General features: G+C 41.5%; 1 protein-coding gene and 2 long non-coding RNA genes across 12 annotated transcripts in view; 2 read left to right on the plus strand and 1 right to left on the minus strand.

The window, feature by feature from the left end:
- LOC121031750 (uncharacterized) overlaps positions 1 to 23865 on the plus strand; it is a 116932-nt gene that overhangs the window by 52359 nt on the left and 40708 nt on the right. The window lies entirely within an intron of this gene.
- The window catches only part of NIN (ninein), a 92113-nt gene that overhangs the window by 18092 nt on the left and 50156 nt on the right, over positions 1 to 23865 (minus strand). For 9 of the 10 annotated variants that reach the window (XM_040477094.1, XM_040477092.1, XM_040477096.1 and 6 more), the window contains 13 exons: positions 23654 to 23794; positions 23263 to 23437; positions 20435 to 20545; positions 19957 to 20046; positions 16625 to 16763; positions 14426 to 14547; positions 12654 to 13159; positions 9454 to 11598; positions 8060 to 8185; positions 7890 to 7959; positions 6147 to 6362; positions 2971 to 3084; positions 126 to 248 (listed from right to left, as the gene is read on the minus strand). In XM_040477094.1, the coding sequence (XP_040333028.1) occupies positions 126 to 248; positions 2971 to 3084; positions 6147 to 6362; positions 7890 to 7959; positions 8060 to 8185; positions 9454 to 11598; positions 12654 to 13159; positions 14426 to 14547; positions 16625 to 16763; positions 19957 to 20046; positions 20435 to 20545; positions 23263 to 23437; positions 23654 to 23794 (4078 nt within the window). The remainder of the gene's footprint in view (positions 1 to 125; positions 249 to 2970; positions 3085 to 6146; positions 6363 to 7889; positions 7960 to 8059; positions 8186 to 9453; positions 11599 to 12653; positions 13160 to 14425; positions 14548 to 16624; positions 16764 to 19956; positions 20047 to 20434; positions 20546 to 23262; positions 23438 to 23653; positions 23795 to 23865) is intronic. The other variant, XM_040477102.1, reaches the window with a different exon arrangement.
- LOC121031751 (uncharacterized) lies at positions 192 to 1727 on the plus strand. The gene is made up of 2 exons (XR_005790871.1): positions 192 to 299; positions 1525 to 1727. It is a non-coding gene; the product is annotated as an uncharacterized LOC121031751 (long non-coding RNA).

A 23865-nucleotide genomic window follows, 5' to 3' on the forward strand; every position in this document is an offset into this window, starting at 1 on the left:
TGCTATTCCAGGAGACGGTGGAACGATCAGGCTAAAACGGGACTGCTGAGTGCCACTGGACATAGAGAAATGCTCACTATGGTTATACACTGTATGGTCATGGTAAAAAGTCTTCTGTTTCCTACCTTATCCACACAGCTCTTTAGTTCTTCACTGAGAGCCTCCTTTTCTTCCAGCAGTTTTTCATTGTAGCTGAGAACACTAGCAAGTTTTTGCTGGAAGTCACCAAGATCAGGACATCTGTGCAGCTGTAAGAGATCAACAATCCCATCGTGTCTCATGGCTGTATTTATAAAGAGGTATTTATAAACAGGGCGTTTTCATGGCTGCTGCTATTTCCCTATCTACATAGATATTTCAGAGGACATATAAACTCTAAGGAACTATAATTAAATTTAACAAAATGTTCCCTACTCGATTCTCTCCATTCTCCAACTGACTGCCAAAATGTCTGCTCAGATAGATTCAAGCAGACAGATACTGTTACGTATCGGTCCTAGCTTCCGTTGCACCTTCAGGGGAAAATAAGTGACATACTGCCATTCTGTCATCAATTTAACATGTGTACATACATAGCACCATACATTTTCCTCATGCTTTTTTTTAACTAGAAAAAAATCTTTTTCAGCAATCTCAGTCAAGAGTATAGAATTGGCATGAACCAAGGACTGTGTATCAACACAAAGACAAGTTTAAAGCTAAAACAATCAGTGTTTTTCACTTTGTTTCATGGGTCCTTCCCTTTGGAAGAGGCCAAAATTGCCTGGCTCAGTAAAATGTTAATGCGGACACATTGGCTTCCTCCTCTCCACTGGAATCAAGGCAAACCAAAGGCTGTTTCCGTTCCATTTCAGTATCAGCCTTACTAGGACTGACATTTTGGGGGGCCTTTCTGTGTACTGGAGGATGGTTAGCAGCATCTCTGGCTTTTAGATGCCCATAGCACCCCTCTCTCCACATACCAGTTGTGAAAAACAAAAATGGCCCTAGATATTGCTAAATGTCCCAGGGTATGGGAGTGATTCCTACCTCCCCCCAATGACTGCTTCAAAGAGACCGATTGTTTCTTACACGTCTTTACCCTTTCCCATAGTCCATGTATTTTTAATTTCCCTCTGTTTCATTTGACTTCCATATTTTCAGTTCTTCATTAAGATTTGTGGCCATCTCTCTACTTTATACCTTAAGTTCTTTCACACATTTAGCTTTAGAATAATATGACAAAATAGACTTTAAGGGTTGAATCTTGTCTTCAACTGAGAACAAATACAGCACACCTTACAAATCTAAAGTCAGAAGGACATAGGACAATGTATTTTAAAGTACCGAGACACTGGTTTACTAAAGGATCTTTCTCCTTTGCTCTCTACCTTGCTTCCTCATCCCCAGAACCTCACAAAGCCTGGTACCATTTCGGGTGTGCAGGCTGGCATGTGGCTTCTGCTGATGCTACTTGTGTTTCTTTGCTGTGCAACAGATAATTTCTCACTCACAAAGTGATTTTACTTGTATGATGTCCTACAGAGCAGCACATACTTCCTAGGTCCATGCTGTATGGCAGCAACAATGGGCTGATACTATTCTACTGTCATGATCCAAAAGAGCCCAGATGCCGTGAAACAACTTTCTACCCAAGGCAGACAAAGCTCACCATTTTTCCACTTCACTGTTTATCCCACCGCCTCTGTAAAACCTACACAATAAAAACATGCCAAATGATGTCTTCACCATGCTATCTTACTCCCAGATCCACTCCTTTTCTTCTGATCTCTAGCTTAGCGAAGTCACAAAACATGCATTTCCCATGCTATGGATTTGGAGCCCATCATTATCATCTTAAAGACCGAACAACAGATTTTCAAAAGGTAAAGGAGAAAAGTATGCCCACGGTAATTAGGATGAACTTGGTAATAACAGCATTGGAAAACTTAGGCACCATAGAAAGGCCCTGTGAGCTTCAACTTTTGGAATGTTTATAAAGGCAGACAGCTTCTGTTACGGCAGAACAGATCTGCTCTGCAGAACAGCATCTGACTTACAGAACTCCTCTCAGGTACCAGTACTAGGCATTAGGAGAGGCACAAATTCCCCGGAAGGCTTACAATCCTATTAGGAAGTCAAGACTTGCAGGAGTCAACTAGAGATCAACACAAACATAAACTCAGTGCTAGAGACTCAGTATTTCAGCATTCAGAGGACACCTTTGTGCTCACAGGCTGAACAGATACAAAAGAGAGAATCTGATAATCTAAGGATGTCCTAATATCGAAGTAAACCTTAAGTGAAGCAATTTTAAAAAACAGAACTAAATTCTCCTATTTATAAATTAGGATTGCTCAAATCCTGTACTCACTGAAAAGTGCAGAATTAAGAATAAAATAGGACAATGCTCAGGATATACCTTTAAGGTGAACCCTCTTTTATACTTAAAATTAAGTCTTTGTTTGAAACTTTGACATAGGCTTCTTAAAACCAAATTCATAAGTGAGACTGCATCCCTGCTAATGTTCTAGAATTTGCTCCTTAGCCCAAGATAGATGCCACATACTTGCCATAAGAAAAAAGAGAAAGAGGTACCTTTTTGTGTGTGTCACACCAGTCTGGATGAGTAGTTATTAAAGTTATGAGCAAGAAAGTCACTTTCATTTTAGACAAACTTATTATTACTTTGTCACCCGGCTAGAGGAAAGCAGAGCGACAAATTTCTTAAACTGAAGCGGCTGTGACTGATTTATAGAATTTTAGTCTACAACATGTCAGTTACACACCTCAAACAGCATGTAGAGGATTAGGGATAGGAGCCCTTATACGTGGACTTGTACTGCAAACCCTCAGCTTTTACGAAGCATTGAGCTAGTTGACAGGACAGTGTATTAAGGATGTCTGGTGGCTGGCAGCGCCAGACCATCAGGTTCACGATGTACTGTGAGCCTCTCCACTGCACCCACTCCCAGCAGCATGCAGTCTTACTTGTTTCATTTTCTCCAGTTCATCTTTGAGAAGGAGGTTCTCCTGTTCCACAATATGAGTCTGTATTTTCACTTCAGACAGTTCTGCCTCCAGAGAAGACACTAAAGTGGAGGACTAAGAAGAAAAATTAAAAAATCAAAGAGCGGACATACTCATTTAGCCTAGGGAAACTTACTGGATTCACACAAGGCAGCATTAAAAAAACTCGAGCCCCCAATTCAACGACACACTCTTTTATGACCATTATACTCAGTGGAATGAACCAAAACTATTTTTTTTTAAGTTTATTTTTACTTACTTTGAGAGAGAGAGAGAGAGAGCGCGCGCGCATGAGTGGGGTAGGGGCAGAGAGAGAGGGAGAGAGAGAGAATCCCAGGCTGGCTCTGCAATGTCAGTGCAGAGCCCGACCCCGGGCTCAAATCCATGAACCTTGAGATCACGACCTGAGCTCAAACCAAGAGTTGGGCGCTACCCAGGTGCCCCCTGAAATTATCTCTTGAAAGACTGTCCACCTCAACGTCATGAACATGATTTCTCAGGTAGTTTTTTCAAGTCTCTCCACCGCAAAGTTATTTCTCTTGGGGGAGACAGGTTGAGACGATGAGAACTGTGTTTCTCCTTAAACTTGTTTATTAATTTTAGTTTCTATCGGATTTTGTCTACAACAGTTACTACTCTCATGTTTGCCTAATGATAACTTTCTGTTTTCTTCTTTCTTTCTACATTTATTTATCAGAATTCTGCTTTAAGGGAGAGGTGTTAATTCTCCCCCATTTAGTCAATTTTTAATATCGGTTTGTATCCATACCTATTTATTTTATTCTGTATTTATTTTATCCTTTACTATGATTATTTTGTTGGTCAAACTATTCCAGCTTTGGCCATGAGGAGCTCTTCAAGTGGGGTTCTGTGTCCTCTCGATACACACCCCATCTATTTTATTTTACTTTATTTTATTTATTTTTAGCACTTTTTTCTTTCATCTTGTATTTTCCCTGCCCTAGCCCTAGAATCAATCGTTTTTCCAAGGAGCCCTGGCTTCTTTTAAAAGAAAATGGTATTTAGAAACAAGATCTGGGCACTCCATCCATATACACACATCTAGATCTCTGTATCAATCAATCTATATATATATATATATATTAAGAAACCTGAGTTTATACTAATGCCTCAAATTCCAGTCCAACACCAGAGGGTTCAGTTTAGCCTTCCCCCATTTCCTCCTTGCAGCTTCCTTCTCCAACAGTGAGAACCTCAGGTCTGTTGCCTATAATCTATTTACTTATTTGCTCAATTCCAATATACACAAAGTGGTTTCAGAATTACTGACTTATCCCCCACGAGAAACACATTCACTGGCTGGAGTATTTTAGTGTTTGCGTACACTTCTTTTTTTCTTTAGCCCTACAGTATAGAGTCAAAATCATTTCCAGTTTACTTAATTCTTTTCTTCCCCATCGTAATTACGTTATCCATTTACAATATAGTTAGGTTCATTTCTTAGTGTTTGTGTTCCAGGTTGGTATTCCTCACCATCTTGATTGGTTTCGATTGGGTGTTTATCTGGGGGTATGTGAAGAGCTATGCTTTTAAGAGTCAGAGCCATGGGAAAAGATCTACTCAGGGAAGTGGTACTCCCTTCCCTCATCCCTTCTACAACCTTCCCATTCTTCTCTCCCATCCCTTTCCCACCCACCTTCTATGGTAATCATCTCTTTAGTTTCTGGTTTATCATTTTTGTATATTTCTCACACAAATGAGTGAGGATATGAGCATGTGTATTTTAGAACATCCCTTTATTTCTTCCATGGACAGAGTCATCCTATACTCTTTTGTGCTTCTCTTTTTCACATAACAGTGTGTCCTGGAAATAATTTCACATTGGTAGACAACTTTCCCTTCCTCTCTTCCTTCCTTCCCTTTCTTTTTTTCCTCTCTTTCTCTTTTTTTATGGTTACACAGTACTACCCCAAGGTGTGACTGTACCCACCACGTTTATCCAGGCACTCTCCTATATATGAACGTCTAGATGGTCTCTAATATTTTGCAATTACAAACGATGCTACATTGAGTATATGTGCATATGAGTATTCATGTTGCTGGAGGTGTACCTTTAGGGTAAATCCCTAGAAATGGGCTTGGTGGGACAAATGGTAAGCTCATATGTAATTTTGTTAAGTATTAGCATATTTCCTTCCAGAAGGCTAATATCAGTTTACACTCCCAGCAACATATAAAAGTGCCTGCTTTCCCCCAAAGTCTTGCCAACAAAAAGTCATGGGTGAGAAAAGATGCTGTCAGTATTGTTTTTACTTCCATTTTTCTGATTATGATTTTGAGTTTTTTCATGGGCTCGAGGGCCATTTTTATCTCTTTTTTTTGTGATTTATTCATTAGCCCTACTTTCTGTGGTATAGGATATAAATATTTTTCCCCAGTTTGTGAAATGTCTTGACTTTGTCTGTAGCATTTTTTTTTCTTTTTTTGGCCACAAATTTTTTTGATTTAATCATTTCTTTTTTGGTTTAATCATTTCTTTTTTGGTCTCTGGTTTATGGGTCATAGATAGCTTTTCTCTACACTAACGTTAAAGACAAATTGGCCCATGTTTTCTTCTGGTACAGATGTAGATTTGTTTGTTATATTTAGGCTCCTAATCCAATTAGAGTTTTTATCTTTATGCACTATATAAGATATAGATATCTAATTTTTTTTTTTTTAAGAGAGCACATGGGAGAGGGGCAGAGAGAGAGAGAGAGAGAGAGAGAGAGAGAGAGAGAGAAAATCTTAAGCAGGCTCCACACCCAGCACAGAGCCCAAGGCAGGGCTCAATCTCATGATCCTGAGATCATGATCTGAGCCAAAATCAAGAGTCAGATACTCAACCGACTGAGTCACCCAGGCACCCATAGGGATCTAATTTTATCTGTTCCCAACCGTCTACTGAGTTGTCCAGGCACCACTTATTTATGAAATCCATCTTTACCCCAGTGATTTGTTATATAGTAAGTTTCCACTTGTATTTGAGTCTAATTCTAGACTTTCTGTTCCACTTCTCTATTCATTTGCTGATACTATACTGTTTTAAGACTTTACATGTAAGAAATTGAATATAAGCATTGCTTTATGCTTTGAGATTTTCTCCCAGAAGGCTGGAGGGTGGCCACATTCCATACCTGCACTTTACACTGTTCCAGTTCTTCCTTCAGATTAGACTTTTCTTGTTTCCATTCCTCCAATGTACTGCGCCCTGGCTCTTTATCCTTCTGGCGTAGCATTTCTGCCAGACGTTGATTAAGTTCTTGCAGTTCTTTCTCATTTTGAGAGTTCTTTTGGCTAAGTTCGGTATTTTCCAAATCCAATTGTTGGTTTTGGGTTTTTAATTCTGAAATCTAAATAAAATGGAAGTAAGTTTTAAAGACTAGTTGCCCTAATTCTACTAAAAAACAGATTTAGAGACTATCTACCCAGGGGAAAAAAACCAAAGTTTTATACATACGTACGTACACGAACACATCCTTAATAACAGAATTTAATACGTTATTCATTATTACAGATTCCACCACTTGGGAAGTGTATGAAGAAGTGATAGACCCTCCATTTGGTCTAACTCCACAGGGGTTGCCATTGTTCACAGCTGGGTACCTATCCCTCCAGATTGTTTTCTATGTACATACAAAACTCGTATGTATGTGGAGGTTTTCTCCTTTTTATAACAAAAGGAAATTTGAATCATCTCAGATATTTGGGCAGCCTGCTTTTTCCACTTGTAATAGTTCGCAGACTTTTGTCTTTCCAAGTCAGTGCATTCAGAAACCACCAGAAGCTATATTTTTTAGTGGCTCTAGCATATTGTGTCGAGACATTCCATAATGTATTTATCCATTCCCACACTGACATACAAGTTTGTTATCATTCTTTTAATTATGAAGAAACAAACCAATCTTTTGAAAAACTCATTTACACAGGGTAGCATTTTGAATTTTGGGTCATTTTCTTAAAAATGGGGCTACTGGGTTAGGAGGTATGCACCTACATTACTGGTTTGAATACCCCCAAAATGTCTTCCTCATGGTGCTACCAACTTATAGTCCTATCGAAAATGTATGAGTACCTTCATATCCTTACCCCTTTTTAAAGACTAGATGGTATCTTTCATTTTTGCTAACCTGAAAGATGAAAAAAGAATTTATCTGCACTTCCCTAATAAGGTTAACTATCTTTTTATATGTTGTATTTTCCCCCTTTACTTGACCACTCCTACCAATTATCTGTTTTTTCAACACGGTTTTGCCCCTTATTTGTGAGAGCACAGAATATATTTTGGATGTTAAGACCCTGTCTGTTTCTAGTACTGAAAATTCTCTTTTCCCAGGATGTCCTTGTCTTTTGGCTGTTTCAGGCAGATTCTTAAATGGCCTTGTCCTGCACAACCCCATGTCATGAGACTACACAAATTGGGCACTTGAATGGCACAAGCTATCTGAATCAATTCTAATCCTACGAAAAGATATACTGATACTCTATATCTGTGAAATTCTGTCCTTCCCTTTTTGGTTTCAGTCATGGTGATGAAGGAAGGAGCTAACATCAATTGAAAAGAATGTGAGGGACAGAGTTAGTATTTCATAGATTTGGATTTAGAGCTAGTATTGTCTCCCCATTCCCACTGATTATAAAATTTGTATCAAACACTCAGAATCTAGAAATAATACATACATTATTACATTCACAAAAAAATATAAACCTAGTTTAGAGTCCGCATGGGGTGAGTTTCCATTCTGAAACTCGGGATTCACAACTTTATCATCATTACCTACATGTGATTCCAGTAGTATGTCCTATAATTTTATAAATTGCAAATTAAAAAAGAAAATTTCAGAATCAAGAACACTGGGAAATACCAAGTATCTCCTCACCTGTTTCTTTAAATTTTCAACCATCTTCTGAACTGCAGCTTTTTCCTGTTTTACAGTTTCTATTTTTTGCCTAAAGGGACAGTGAAAATATAAGAGTTAGGCTTTAAACGTTGAAGTCAAAACAGTCTTAGTCCTTGCAAAAATGCCCTAAGAAAATTTATATGTCTTACCACATTTCTTCCTGAGATCCATTTAATTTCCCTAATTTCAGGTTAGAAATGCTATCTTCTTCATTTAAAGTAGTAATTTCACTTCTCAAAATAGAATTTTCTTCTTGAAGCTTCTCAGATTCACATCTGAATCACAGAGATTTAAAAATATCATTATAACAAGGCAGTCATGTGGCATCTTTGGAAAATGCTTTCTAGGAACTTCCAATAAAACAAGTATTCCATGCCAGTTAAAATGAGATGTCTAAATTAGTAGACTTTTAGTACTGGAAATCAAGCTCTGACATATTGACCCCTTTCTTTTGGGGAGATAAGAATTTCACTAAAAGACATTAGGGAAGTGTGGCTGAAACACTGGAGCGCAGACAGAGACAGGAACCGAGACTACGCCCGCTATGTTTGCTGGTTTTCTCAGTGGCAACCATACTGCTTTGGGCAAAAAAACTTCCATTTATCTCGGGCTCAGGTCCTACCTGCTCTATATAGGCATGGGCCATATTGCTAAGCTGTATTAGCTTTAGTTACAGACCTCAGGGCACCTAGAAAAAGGAAATTCACTACATAAATAAAAAGAAATATGTACACTCATGTTCACTTTGTGATGTTTTTCAACTCATTATGTTCTGATTTTTAGAACTAAAAATGGTCTGAAGAAGGGGAAAAACTACATCTGGAATTCAATTATTTTGTTTCAGATCATTCAGATAACGTGATGTGATATTTTCCAAGTCTTTGAAAACCAAACTTGCTGGAAGACTATTGCAATCGTGTTATATAAAGTCAAGTGAGCAGTGTTTCGCATGAGTTTCATTTCTGTCTTAAGTACAAGCACATTTATTAGAATCTGATAGCTCTTCAACCAAATGATATGTTCTAAGATAAATTTCCATTGTTTACACAATATCAGCATGTACTTCAAGTGATAGGAGTGAAGAACTGTAAGTCACAAAGCACAGAATTTTTCCTATATTAGTATAAGAGTTCTCATCTACCAAGTGAGTTAATCATAAACAAAAGGCATTCTCACAGAACGTGTTCCATCAAATGCGGGAAACAATTAACATTTAGCAAAACCAAAACTACCAATCCAAATGAAATGCTAGAAAACAGTTAAAGACTTGACACACACTGAGGATACACATGGTTAAACAGCAAACACGCTCCGTTAGGACACCCTGAACAAATGACATTTATTTCCTGTAGAGGGGGAGGGGATGCCTCCTAGGCAGGGTTATTCTATCTGTTAATACGACACAGAAGCAGAAGGAAGCCTACAGTACTGCTCTCTTCCTGAGGACTAACAGGTTAGTTTCTCTAGGCACAGCAAGCGGCGGAAGTTAGATTTGGTGAGATGCTCTTGGGATTCCATGAAGTTCAGAAGGTATATACATTACCTCAGAAGTTCAACTTTCTGTTGCATCTCACTGCACGTGATTTGCAAGTCATGCATCATCGCCTTTAGTTCTTCCTCGTTTTCTCCTTGAGAAGGTCCATCTTTCTGCTTAACTAAAGTAGTGACTCTCTCCCTCAGCTTTCTAGTCAGCTCCTGCAGCTTCTTCTTCTCCAGTTCCAACTCCGCTATGGTGGCCTGACGCTGAAGATGTCCGTCTTGAAGGCCTGGCAGAGCGGTGTCTTCCTCCAGCAGAACTTGGTTCTGTACTCTGGGCTTCTCTCGATGTGTCCGGATTGTTCTGTGAAGCCAGGCAATTTCACTCGCTTTTACTTCTCCCACGAGCTGTGCATTCTGCTGCTCGAGGTACTGGTTTTCTTGATAATGTTCTTCTAGAATATGATGGACACTTGTCACCGTGGGCACACGCTCTTCCCATGTCTGATGTCGTCCGAGCACCTTCTCGTCAGGTTGAACTTCCCGGTTATCTAAATGGGCTTCCCATAAGGAGAAGCAGTCACAGCGCAGCACCACTCTTTCCTGGAGCCTCTCGATCTTGCCTTGAAGCCTCAAAACCAGAACATGCAGTTCCTCGTTTTCTCTCTTGACCTCATCGTAACTCTTTTCCAGGCTAAGGAAGGTTTCAGTCACCTCTTCAACTTTCTTTAGCTCATCCTGCAATTTGAAAACTTCCGAAGTGAGGTCTTTGTTATTTTCTAGGGCTTCGTCATAGCGCATCTCCATCACTCTCAGCTCTTCCTGAAGACAGTCATTTTCTCTGCTGGCATCTTCATATAACAATTTATACTTGGGGGAAGCCTCGGGGATTCTCTCAAGCATCTTCAGTTTCTTTTTTAGCACAGAAACGTCAAAAAGTAGGTCCTGTTTCTTTTCAGAAGCTCGACTGCAGTCTGCACGCAAGATCATTAGCTGTTCCTGAAGCTGACAAATCTGATTCTTCAGGTCCCAGGTCTCGGTCCTGGTCTCTTCACTATTCTCGAGCTCGGAAAAACTCTCTATTGATGCCTCAGACTCCTCTGTCTTGACCTCCTGTCTCTGAGCTGAGCTCGTCCCTGTACTTCCCAGATCCCGGGCCTCATCGTCTTGTAGGTCACTTAGGGCGCACCGTGTGGCTACACCTTCTACTTGCTTCGTTTGATTTTGCAGTAAAAATGGCTCTGTCCGTTCCACAGAATTTCCAAAGAATCCAGTAGTTGGCTCGTCTAAACAAGAAGACATCACCGACCCTGGCTCTAATTTCTGTAGCTTCTGTTGCAATCTCGAAATTTCAGTGGCCATTTTCACATTTTCCTTCACTGCTCGCTCATGAGCTCTCTGCAGGCTCAAGAGAACATCTCCATTCTCTTCCAACAACTGCTTTCCTTGTTGGAGCAGGGACATGGCTCCACTTCCTTCTGCGTCCTCGCCTCCTGCTGCCCGGCAGCCACTCTCTCTCCTGGAGAAAGGAGATGCCACCTGCTGCATTTGCTTGATTTTATTCTGCAGCCTGGAGATTTCTGTGCTCATCTGGGCCCTCTCCTGATCTGCCTTCTCACAGGTCACCCTGTGGACACTCTCCATGGCCTGAAGCTTGGCCATCATTTCCTGCCTCTCCCGGTCACGTTCCATTTCCAGCTTCTCAAGCTGCTGGCTGGCCTGCTGCTCTGAGGCGCCCGCCTGGCACGGGACCTGCTCCCCGTCCTTCGGACCTCTGTCACGACCGCTCTTCAGCTCAAGTATCTGGTCGGACAGCAGGCTCTGTTGACTTTCAGACACGTTTCTTAGATCTTCCAGGTCTCTGAGCAGCTGCTCTCTTTCAACGACCATACTACTCAAATGTTCCTTGTACGTTTTCTCCAGCATCTCTCTCTCCTGGGTCAGGACCAGAGACGTTGCTTTCTCTCTTTGCAGAGTCTCTTTGAGCTGCTCCTGGGCTTCGGCACACTCCTGGGCGAGCTCGTCCTTCTCAAACTCCCACTGGGATCTCTCCTCCAGCTGCTGTTCCACGAGCTCCTGCAGCTCTTGGCGGTAGCGCCCCTCCAGGCTCCGCAGAGCGCTTTCACACCTCTCGGTGACCTTCTGACAATCAGCCTGAGACTGGGCTTCTATCTGAGAGGTTCTTCTATTACACTCAGTTTCCATTTTTTCCCTAAATGTAGTCAACATACAGCATTACTGAAACTGCCACCGCCTCCAGAAGCAAACAAAAAACATTTTCCCGCGCACGGGAGAAGCCGCCAAGCAGACAATTTATATCCTTTCTATAAAAACGGTCTTCACGTATTCCTGTGTAATCGATTTATACAGAGACGGGGTCTCATTCCTGAGGGCTGAGACTGGCAGCCACAATTAACTTAAAAGACTTACCTCACTGTGTTTAGAGAAAATCTAGAAACTGCCTTCTTTGGCATCCTCCTGGATGTATATGTTTATGGATTTTTAACCAAAAACGTACACTGATATTTCACATTCACGACCAAATGCACATTAACCTAACCCCTAACTCGGAAAATGTAAATAATTCCTTCATTTTAATTAGGTATACATTGGAGGGTAGTAGTCACATAAACCACACATATTAATATATTCATTGCTTTTCCTTATTTAATAAAGCAGCAGTAAGGTAATCGGAGTATAAGGGATCAAAGCCCTCAAATATACCTGAGATTTCATGTGGGGAAAGTTAAGCACAAAGCTGCACTTCATAATTTGGAGAACTCTACCCAGAATTTAGCTCATAAATAGCCTTTCTCAGAACACAGTAATTACTCTCATCTGGAACCTGAAAGGATAATTGAAACAAGAAATACTGTCTGTGGGGGCACCTGGGTGGCTCAGTGGGTTAAGCGTCTGACTTCGGCTCAGGTCTTCATCTCGCAGTTTGTGAGTTTGAGCCCTGTGTCAGGCTCTGTGCTGACCGCTCGGAGCCTGGAGCCTGCTTCGGATTCTGTGTTTCTCTCTCTCTCTCTGCCCCTCCCTGTTTACACTCTCTCAAAAATAAACAAACATTAAGAAATACTGTCTTTAAAAAAAAACAAAAAACAAAACCACCGTTTGAATAATCTCAGGGTAGGCTCATGTCCAAACACTGGCAAAACAGGTTGAGAAACTAAAGCATCTAGTCAAAGTCTCCTTAACTGCCTGGAACTTCTGGTGCCCCCAAGGGACAGTATTCTGGTTTCTCCACTTCCCCTATTTTCTTACCTTCCCTCTTGAAGTTCCCTTTGGTGCTTTTCCAAGAGCTCTTTTTGCAACTCCTCCTTCTCAAGAGTGTGCTTCTCCATCAGGCTTTTCAGCTGTTCCTGGTGAAGCTGCTCGAGTTCCTGAGTCAAGCCTCTCACCTTCTCTTCTGTCCAGGTGCCATTCCGAAGGAGTCCTTCCCTCTCCCGGGTAAAGCTGTCCTCCGCCTGCTCCAGGCGAGCCTTGAGTTCCATCTCGTGTTCCAGCCTCAGCTTCTCCCGCAGGTGAGCCTTTTCCTCATCCCACCTCGTCTGCAGTTCTTTTTTCTCCTCCTCGTGTCTGCAGAGAGTTGTATGTTGTGCTTCCTTGAGCACCACTGCCTGGCCCCGAAGTTCTGCAGTTTCGTTTTTAAGGTCACTTAGTTGTTTTTCCAAGACGCGGACCTCATTCTCGTACTTTTGCTTCATGCTGTCTTGCTCCTTTTCACAGGCGACCTTGGTTTCATCTAGCTGCTTTTCATAATGGTGCACCTGAAGTCACAAAGCGAAACCACCACAATGTTATCCAACTCAAGGCGGTGGGAAGGTGATGGGGGCGGTAACTACTTTTTTCCCAAGTGACATTCCTCAGCTTTCCCATTTTGACAGCTCGAAAACATGTTAAATAAGCTATGTTTGAGGCAGGCATAGTTTGTTTTCCTTTTTAACTTGGTTGAATTTTATTAGTTTCTGAACAACTCTGATAAAAATGACTAGACTTTCACATAGATAGTGTTGGTCTTCCCAGGCATCCTGTCCAACTGTAAAGGTAGGGGTTTAACATACTTAAATTCAAATATTGATTGAACACCTATCATAGGCACTCGGTGGGCTTTGTGGGGACACAAAGTTGCATATGATATAGTCCTGCCATCAAGGAGAAACAGCTCTAGACATGGTTTTGACAAGCACAAACAAGTGCGCTACAAGGCAGAATGAAAAATATAAGAGCTATAGAAAACAGACAAATATATTGGTCAAGGGTATTCAGGAATGGGTTCATGCAGGAGGTATCATTTGATCTAAACTCTGAAGGGTGAGTAGACTTTCAAGAGGTAGAAAGGAATAACACAGCATGTGATGGCATGAACGAAAGAGGACAGCTTGATGAAGCACGGTGAACTACTGGCTTGGCTGGAGGAGAAGGTAACAAAGACCAGGAATCTAAGCTGAAGCACTGTGGTGAAGGGTTTTGGAGTCCAAGATTCAGAAGTTGTACCTAATGCTGTATCACAGGGCTTTCTTCGGTCTTATTAACATGTTTCTCAACAAGTTAGAAATAATGCATTGGCCTTCAAGTTCCATGCTTGCTAGGGCTGAAGATAATACATTTTGGAGAAACTGTCTCCTAGGAGGAAAAAGGCCTCATGCTCAGCCTACAAAACCATCCTGAGCAAAGGGGGGTTTGGTAGCCACCAGACACAAGAGGAAATGTATAAAAAGTGATGCTCTATGGGGCGCTTGGGTGGCTCAGTCAGTTAAGCGTCCTTCAGCTCAGGTCATGATCTCACGGTTCGTGAGTTTGACCCTCGCATCGAGCTCTGTGCTGACAGCTCAGAGCCTGGAGCTTGATTCACATTCCTGTGTGTGTGTGTCTCTCTCTGCCCCTGCCCCGCTTGTGCTCTCTCAAAAATAAACATTAAAAAAAAATTTTTTTTTTAAAGGGATGCTCCATGAAGTAAAAAGAATTAAGTATGTCCTACAAGCCAAAGCTTGCCAGAGCTCAAAAAATGAGAGAACAGAATAAGAAGGACTTACTTTATCTTCAAGCTCCAGTCTTAAGCGACATAAGTCCCTGTGATGTTGTTCTTTCATCTGCTCAATGACCAGCTCTGCCTCGATGCTCATAGTCAGTGGATTGCATTCTTCAGAACCAAGCCCTGAAAACACATGGGATCTGGTGACCCTCCAGCAGGCTCTTTCAATAACACAACTGGCTTCTGAGGAAGGAACGTCCAGTTAAAGGAATAAATCTCAGCCTCAATTACCACTGATGAGATCTACTAGGAAACCATCGATGCCAAGAGGTTTCTTGCTTTCAAGCATTATGGAAAACAAGAAAAAAATGAAGGTGAACAGGCAATACAGTAAGATTCTTTCATGTACAGACTACCAAACCTTCACAGAATTCATCTTTTTGAAGAGTAGGTGGGGTTAGGTATGGAAACAGTGGTTTAAATGTGACCTTCTAAAATGAAAAATGCTGGGAAGTGAGGTAGTTTGATTAAACCAATCAGCTTTCTATCCATCCAACAAATACTATGGTGACAAACGAGCAGAGGGGCAAAGTGGCAGAAGATGCCTGGAGGCGTTAACTTCATGGGTCAAGACAGCGAACCCACCCCTCAATGACAGAAGATTGAGTATTACGATATTAATTTCCTATAGTGCAAGTGGAGCCCCATTTTAAATTATCAGCTAAAATTTTAAAAATAGGGCAGGGGCGCCTGGGTGGCGCAGTCGGTTAAGCGTCCGACTTCAGCCAGGTCACGATCTCGCGGTCTATGAGTTCGAGCCCCGCGTCGGGCTCTGGGCTGATGGCTCAGAGCCTGGAGCCTGTTTCCGATTCTGTGTCTCCCTCTCTCTCTCTGCCCCTCCCCTGTTCATGCTCTGTCTCTCTCTGTCCCAAAAAATAAATAAACGTTGAAAAAAAAAAATAGGGCATAGGTTAGGAACCTGGATATAGGCAGTTTGGGAGAAAAATTCTCAAGTCATTGATATGAGTTCACTTCTGCAACCATCCCTGATGATGACGGGGAAGGACGCTGAAATGTGAAGCATAAATTGGAGACTGAGCTTGTACACAGACAAAACGATCATGTCTAATACTATGTGAGAATCTCTTAAGGCAGGGGATTCAAAAAAGTTTCTCACATGGGGTCCATAGGCAGACAGGAGAAAGGGCATGGCTAGCATCCAAGATGAAGTCTTGCCTTGGGCTTTCTTGCCATATATTCTTTCTTTTCCAGTTGGCATATCCCCAACTGAGAAGTGATAGTTGGGATATGGACCACCCCAGCACGGCACAGCTTCGCATGCCCATGAGGAGAACCCCCAAAACTATGGAAAAAGTCCAGAGAAGCTTCTGAGATGCATCATACACCACCAGTTGGGTTCCATCCTCACACTACAGTAAGGCTACTGACCACATACTTAGAATCACAGGAAAGGTCTTAAGCCCTCTCCCCATCCCCTCCCAAATCCCTTATTTATTCTAGAATAAACTGGTAAGGAGAGGAATAAACAATCCTTGTAAGAACCAGTACTTGCATAGCAGTGGGGAAGACCGTAACAGAAAAATTTATTATGAGCCCTTTGTGAAATTCAAACTCCACACACTGAGGAAAGAGGCAGAATGCCAGGAGGGAGGAAAAAAGCTGATGAAAAAGTAGCAGCGTTCCCAAACAACTCTGCCTTCCAACTTTCCCACTCAAAGTCCTCCTCAAAGGCACAGGCAACCAACACTTATTTAACTTCTTAGTTGTTTTACAGAGGCAATGCCAATGTTTAACACAGCCAGTGTAAGAAAACCAAATTCTGGTTTCTGGTTGGCCTGTTCTCCAAAATGATCATCATACCAGTGAGGCACTCCTTAAGAAAGGGAGCACTCAGCAATAGCTCAGTGTCTGAATTGTAACACTCCCAAGCCCTGGATTCTCAGACCTGTGGCCAATTTCTTTTGTTTGTTTTTTTAAACAAAGCAAATATCCTTGGGGTTTGATTTTTCCATTCCTTTGTTGATACATATAAAAATCAGAAAGAAATATTCTCATAAAGACTTTAAGGATAAATGAAGAAAACAGACCATAAGCGAAATAGCTCAAGAAAATAGTACTGCCCAGGTTGTTTTTTAAATTTTGTTGGTTGCCAAAGTTGTGCAATTTTATATTCAACCATGGCCATAAAAGCAAAAACCAAAGGCAGAGCCTCTGAAAAGATGATGTCTGAATGGCTTACCCTGGTCAGGCTCAATGCAACCACTGTTAACCTCAAGTTCTTCTGACACTGAGTTCTTTAAGGGAAGTCTCAACACTTTGCCTTGTGTGCGAAATTCCTCCAGCTCAGACTGGAGTTCATCCACTTGGTCTTGTAATACCTGGAGTTTAGAAACAAACACAAGTCTTTTTTTCCTTTTTTAGTTCGTTTACTTTAAATGTTTATTTTTCAGAGAGAGGGAGTGGGAGAGGGGCAGAGAGGGGGACAGATGATCCGAAGCAGGCTCTGTGCTAACAGCAGAGAGCCTGATGTGGGGCTCAATCCCATAAACCATGAGATCATCACCTGAGCCGAAATCAAGAGTTGGACCCTTAACCAACTGAGCCACCCAGGCACTCCATAAAAACCAAAAACCACTACAAGTCTTATACATGACAGCAAAAGCACAAGCAACAAAAGAAAAAAGATAAACTGGACATCACTAAACCAAAACCTTTTTATTTTGAAGGGTATCATGAAAGTAAGAAGACAACCCACAGAATAGGACGATAGCTTTTGCAAATTACATGGTCTGATAAGGGACTTCTAACTAGAGTATACAAGGAACTATTACAACTCAATAATAAAAAGACAATCCATTTAAAAATTAGGCAAAGGATCTGAATAGACCTTCCTGGAAAAGGAGATATGCAGGGGTACCTGGGTGGCTCAGTCAGCTGGTTAAGCATCCAACTCTTGACTTCGGTTCAGGTCATGATCTTGTGGTTCGTGAGTTCAGGCCCTGCATCAGGCTCTGCGCTGACAACACAAAGCCTGCTTGGGATTCTCTCTCTCCCTCTCTCTCTGCCCCTACCCCATTCATGCTCTCTCTCTCAAAATAAATAAGCTTTTAAAAAAAAAAGGAGATATATTCTGAGAAGCCCTTGAAGAGATACTCAAAATCATTAGTCATCAGGGAAATGCAAATAAAAAACACAGTGAGGTACCACTTCATAACCCCGAGGAATGGGTCGACTCCAGAAGACAGCAAAAACAACTGTTGTCAATGATGTACAGAAATTTGAACTCTCGTTCTGGTAGGAAGTAAAATGGAGCAAACCCCTTGGGAAAAGTTTGGCAGTTCCTCCAAAAGTTAAACATGCAGTGATCATATGACCCAGCAGTTCCACCCCCAGACATATACCAAAGAGAAATGAAAACATATCCACATAAAAACTTGTGCACAGATGTTCACAGCAGCATTATTCATAACAGTCAGACTAACCCCAATGTTCATCAACTAATGAATGGATAAATAAAATGTGGTATGGCCATAAAATGGAATATAATGTAGCAGTGAAAAGAAAGGAAGTCAGCGGTGCCTGGGTAGCTCAGTTGGTGAAGCATCAGATTTGTGATTTTGGCTCAGGTCATGATCTTGCAATTCATGAGTTCAAGCCCTGCATCGGGCTCTGCACACACAGTGCAGAGCCTGCTTGGGATTCTGTCTCCCTCTCTCTGCCCCTCCCCTGCTTGCTTTCTATCTCTCTGTCAAAATAAGTAAAACTAAAAGACTGAAAAAAGAAAGAAAGAAGGAAGGAACGAAGGAAAGAAAGAAAGAAAGAAAAAGAAAGAAAGAAGAAAGGAAAGAAAAAGAAAGAAAGAAAGAAAGAAAGAAAGAAAGAAAGAAAGAAAGAAAGAAACCACTGATACTCACTACAACATGGATGAACCTTGAAAACACTACAGGAAGTGAAGGAGGTCAGCCACAAAGGACCACATAGTGTAGGATTCCACTTATATGAAGTGTAAAGGATAGGCAAGTCTCCAGAGACAAAAAAGGTGGATTATTAGTTGCCTAGGGGGAGATTACAGCTAAGTGGAGTGGGAGTTTCTTTCTGGGGTGATGAGAACGTTCTAAGATCAACTATGGTAGTGATTGTACAATTCTGTGAATATACTAAAAGACACTGAATTGTACACTCTAAATGGTGAACTATGTGGGTGAATGGTGTATAATCTGTTTAAGAATATAATGGAATGGATTTGGGGAGGTAGAGATGACAGATTTTACTAATGAAATCCTAACTTTTAAGAACTATAAGGAAAACACCTCTACTTGATTAGAGCCGAGAGCCAAAACTTAATTGTAAAAGTGGCATTAATGTTTCATCTCTTTTCTCAAAATGTGCACATATATTTCCTGGGAAGGCAGGCTGTGGGCAACCTCATAAGAAAGTGATTGTTTTCCTCATTTCTGCACAAATACAATTTACGTCTAAAGTAGTCAGAACTCTGTTATACCTACCTTGTTAAAATCAACAAGTTTTTGTGATTCAAGAAGGGAAAAAGATCCCAAATTCCTAAGTTTAGGAGAGTTAAAAAAAAAATCAAAGATGCCCATTATTTATAAAAATGTTTTTGTCTCTTCTGGTATGAATTTGTAATTATTAGTAGCTAAAGCCCTGAGTGGTTTCTGCCTCATCTGCATTTTGTAAATAAAATAAGGTATCCAGGGAAAACACACACACACACACACACACACACACACACACACACACACACGACAAAAGCAATTTACATCAGATTAGGTCTGCAATGTTTGATTAAGAAAGGCTCACTTCAGGGGTGTGTGGTGTCGGGTGAGCATCCGACTTTAGCTCAGGTCATGATCTCGCGATTCATGAGTTTGAGCCCCACGTCCAACTCTGTGCTGAGAGCTCAGAGCCTGGAGCCTGCTTTGGATTCTCTGTCTCCCTCCCTCTCTCTCTGCCCCTGTCTCTCAAAAATGAATAAATGTTAAAAAAAATTTAAGAGGGGCACCTGGGTGGCTCAGTTGGTTTAAGTGTCTGACTCTGGCTCAGGTCATGGTCTCATGGTTCTTGGGTTCAAGTCCCATGTCCAACTCAGAGCCTGGAGCCTGCTTCAGATTCTGTGTCTTCCTCTCTCTCTCAAAAACAAACAAACATTTTTAAAAAATGCTCATTTTGGAATAAGCACATGAATATGACCACGTATTTCTCTACCTGGAATAAAACTACTATATTCTCCCCTAAGCACTAGCAATTTCTGACCTAGCTAAAACAGACTTAAATGCAGTTTGCATGATTCCCTAATATTCTGGGCACTAAATAATAACAGCTAACGTTTGGGCTAAGTGCTTTCTATGTTCCAGGCTCTGTTCTAAGCACTCTACATATATTCACTCATTAATTCTTCACAACCTACTGAGCAGGTACTCTTATTTTTACCATGTTATAGATGAGGAACTGAGGAACCCACAGATTAAGTAACATGCTTATGGTCACTAGTAAATGGTGAAGTGGGATTTGAACCCAGGCCCTCCTGGACTTAATTTCTCTTTAGTCACTTACCCTGCACTGCTGCTCATATTCGTTTCTCATCTGTGTCAGCCTCTCCTCTTGCAGAAAGAATTCAGCACTGCTAGGATCAAGGTCACCAAACTAGAAAAGGACAAGGACACAGCTTTCATTTGCCCCAAGTGTCCGTCTTGGACCTTTAACCCACCAAAGGCCTCAGTTTCTGGTGTTCACCCAGAGTATGGTCTCTTGAGTATGAAAGGAATGTGACATTTATGCAGAACATTACCAACTGGATGATGGGAGAACATTCTAGAGTGATGTGTTCAACTAAGGCAGGGGTCATTTCTCAGTATATGCAATGTTTCCCTTGTATCCAATCTCCGAAATTAGATCCCTGTAAAACTGACGGCTTACTTTAGCCATCTAAATACTTCCCTAACAGAAATTTACTTGGTGGCATTGCTTCTGCTCTTTTGAGTAAACTACACTTTGGGCTGCATATCAGGAGATCAAATTCAAACAGGTTTACCTTTTCTGCTAACACAGTTTCCAAATTTCGCTGAAGTCTATTTGTCAGATTCTCATACTCTGCCAACTTCTCTGCATTTTCCAGAAGCTCATTTTCTAGACGACTGTTTTCCTGAAGCAATTTGGGGAAAGTAAATGGGCACAGATTAAAAATTAGCAAACTGTTGTACCATTTTATATGAAGCATAAATTCATGCTCTAGACTGAGAAAATTTGCTCAGCTTGAAAGTTTCAGTAGATTACAGAAGACAAAAGTAAAGATTAAAAAATTGGTATTTATCTTATAACCCAAAAGTTTGCCCCCTTCCTTTGATCCTACAGAACTATGCTAATACGGTAGCTGTTAGCAGACACATGCAGATATTAAGCGCTTGAAACATGTATAGTACAAATAGAGATATACTCTAAGTATGTAAAATACTCAGTAGATTTTGAAAAGTTAGTGCAAAACTATAAAATGGCTCAATAATAATTTTTGTATATGGATTAGGAGTCTAAATAATGTTTTGGAGATACTAGATTAAATAAAATGATTCCAATTAAATTCACCTGTTTCTTTTTATGCAGCCATTTGAAAATTTGAAGTTACATATACGGTTTGCATCGTATTTCTCTCCAATAGCATTGGAATGTAGTATTTAATGACATGGAAAAACATTCTCAACACATTGTTACAATTGGCTGCAGGCTACCTATCAGCAAAAGAGAACTCCGGAAAAAACATAAAAAGGTAGAATAACTAGGGGAGCCTGGGTGGCTCAGTTGGTTGATCGCCCGCCACTCTCGACTTCAGCTCAGGTCATGATCTCATGGTTCATGAGTTTGAGCTCCACATCGAGCTCTTCACTGACAGTGTGGGGCCTGCTTGGGATTCTCTCTCTCCCTCTCTCTGTCTGCCCCTTCCCCATTTATGTCTGCTCTCTCTCGAAATGAACTTAAAAAAAACTAAAATTAATATCATTTATTAAAGATATAGTTTGTTGATATTTACTTTACAATCTTATTTTGGCTTAATGGTGTAAAAGCTGCACATACAAGTTTTTCATAACTTGTATACTGAAATTATTATAATAACACATGAACAGAAGTCCACAAATGGTGGTTTTTTTTCTGTATATATAAAACTTGCTGGAGAGATTTCCACCCACATTTGTTTAAAAAAATAAAACTACACAGACATGCATTTTGACATATGTTCCATTCCAGTGTTAAAGGCTGATTGGAAGAACATTATTTTCAAAGCGTATTTTGCCAGAAGAATATAAAGCCAGTATATTTTTAATACATTCTAGTTCACACTCTTCACATAGCAATATGGAATGAAAAAGAGTATGCTTGAAGAATTTTTTCCTAAAAAAAACAAAAAAAAAAAACAAAAAAAACAACACTTTCTCCCAAAATGCCGGTGCTAGACCTCTAAGCTTTCAAAGCATGTCTAAATTTAGATGTCAAAACAGGAGCAATCTCTGTGGTGTATTGGGCCTGTTCTGGTGCTCTGGAAACTAACAAATCAGATTCTGTTACTGACCATAGGGAAAACACAATCTGGACAGTGGGGAGGGAGACAGATGTAGACACAATTATCTGTGATGCACTATCTTCCGTCAAGAAAAAAGGAAGCATAATGGGAATGAAAGAGTCCTGTGGTCTGCAGTGTTGGCAAAAGCAGTGAAGGAGCATAAAGACCCACTGAGAAACTGCGCGATCTGATGGCAGGTGCGGTCGGATTAAGGGCATGGCTCAGGGGGTTGCTGGCAGGCCCTGAGGGTGGAAAAGTATAAGGACAAGTGCCCTTCCAAGGGCCTTCAGTGCTACCACGCTGTACTTTTACACAGGGTAACAGCACGTCTTCACTAAGTTCTTTAGGGTTCTTGAGTAATGTAACTCTAGTGGCCATATGGAGGCTGGATGGATAGAAGAAAAGATGCACGTAAGTCAGCTGAAATTCTGAACCTGTTCAGAGCCTGCAGAAATGGAGGAAGGGGATAAATCTGAGAGACGTTTCAGAGCACCAACAGGACTTAGAGACTAATGAGCGGGGATGACTGAGGGTTTTAGCTCCTGTGACACCTCATAGTAATGACACAGATTAATGAGAAAATTCAGAAAAAGAGGCGATTTGATGGTTAGGGTGGGAGAGTTAGCTCAGTTTTTGATGTGTGGAGTTTCAGGAACAACAGTTAATATACTACGCGTACTTATTTCCTTTTACAGGCTGCATATGCAGCATCTCATTTAGTCCCCATATTAAATATGCTATGAGGCAGATATTACAATGGTGCCCATTTTGTACATTAGGAAACAGGTCTGGATAACGTGATCGAGGTTTTCCGGTAAGTAGCGGTATCCAGAATGGAAGTAGGCTGCACCGTATCAGAGTCCAGTGAAGAGAAGGATCGTTTCCTCTACTGAGACACGAGAAAAGAGGAGAGGATGTATAAGGCAAAAGACATATTTGGAAGCAAAGAAACAAAGCTGACGACCTGTGTGTGGCAGGAGACCATGCCATCTGCTCAGAATCGGGTGGGGGATGGGGAAGAGAGAAGTCATCAACCAGGTGCCAAAGAGCCCTAATGACTCAGTGCAACTACAAGGGGTGAGAAGAACAAGATCTGCTGATTGACACCGAGGGCACACCAGAAGCCTGGACACTCCTGCAATCTAGATCCCAGCAGGGGCTCTGTCACGTCTGGGTCATGACCCAGCAGGACAAATATACGGGAATCCTGGGACTGCACCCTGGGCAGACCTGCCCTCTTTCCAGAGCTGTGGTTTTCCATGTGGTGTTCCCAGCAGGGACACGGACCAGAGAACTAAGAGGATGACTACCTTTAAAGAGAGGGCAAGGCGGTCCCGGATGTAGTTCTCTTCTGTTTTTGCCTTTTCGATTTCCTGCTCAAGTTCCAAGCGCTGCTTGCCCACCTGTTGCAGGATCTGTTCTCTCTCCTTTCGGAGTTCATTCTTTAAGGCTGCTATTCGCTCCTTGTACTCTTCATCCAGTTTCCTGTGAGGAGGAAAGACCAATAAGCTGCCAGGAAGACCCTCAGAGGTCCTTATGCAGACCCACCAAAAATGGAAACACAGAGTCCTAGAGATGGAAATATCTACTGGGTCCTGCTTTCCTTAAAGCGTCCAGGTGTGGCTGAGCAGGCAGGCAGGCTGAGCCCCGCCACCCTGGCCAGCGTGGTGGGAAAGCGGGCCCTGGCCCCGCCAGTCCCACCTGAGGTTGTACTCATTGCGCCGCTCGATGGCCGCATGGTGATCATCCACCTCGGAAGCCATTAGAGACTTGAGCTTCTCAGCTTTGTCCAGATCTGACCGTAGCTTCTCTTTCTCTCTGACCACTTGATCAACTCGCTCCCTTCAAAGAGAAATAGCCCAAGTTAAAGGGAAACCATCTCTAAGCAACAGGTGGACCCCAAAAAGTTCTCC

This window comes from Herpailurus yagouaroundi, unplaced genomic scaffold, assembly GCF_014898765.1.
Source record: "Herpailurus yagouaroundi ecotype Mexico unplaced genomic scaffold, PumYag 141, whole genome shotgun sequence".
Classification (NCBI taxonomy): domain Eukaryota; kingdom Metazoa; phylum Chordata; class Mammalia; order Carnivora; family Felidae; genus Herpailurus; species Herpailurus yagouaroundi.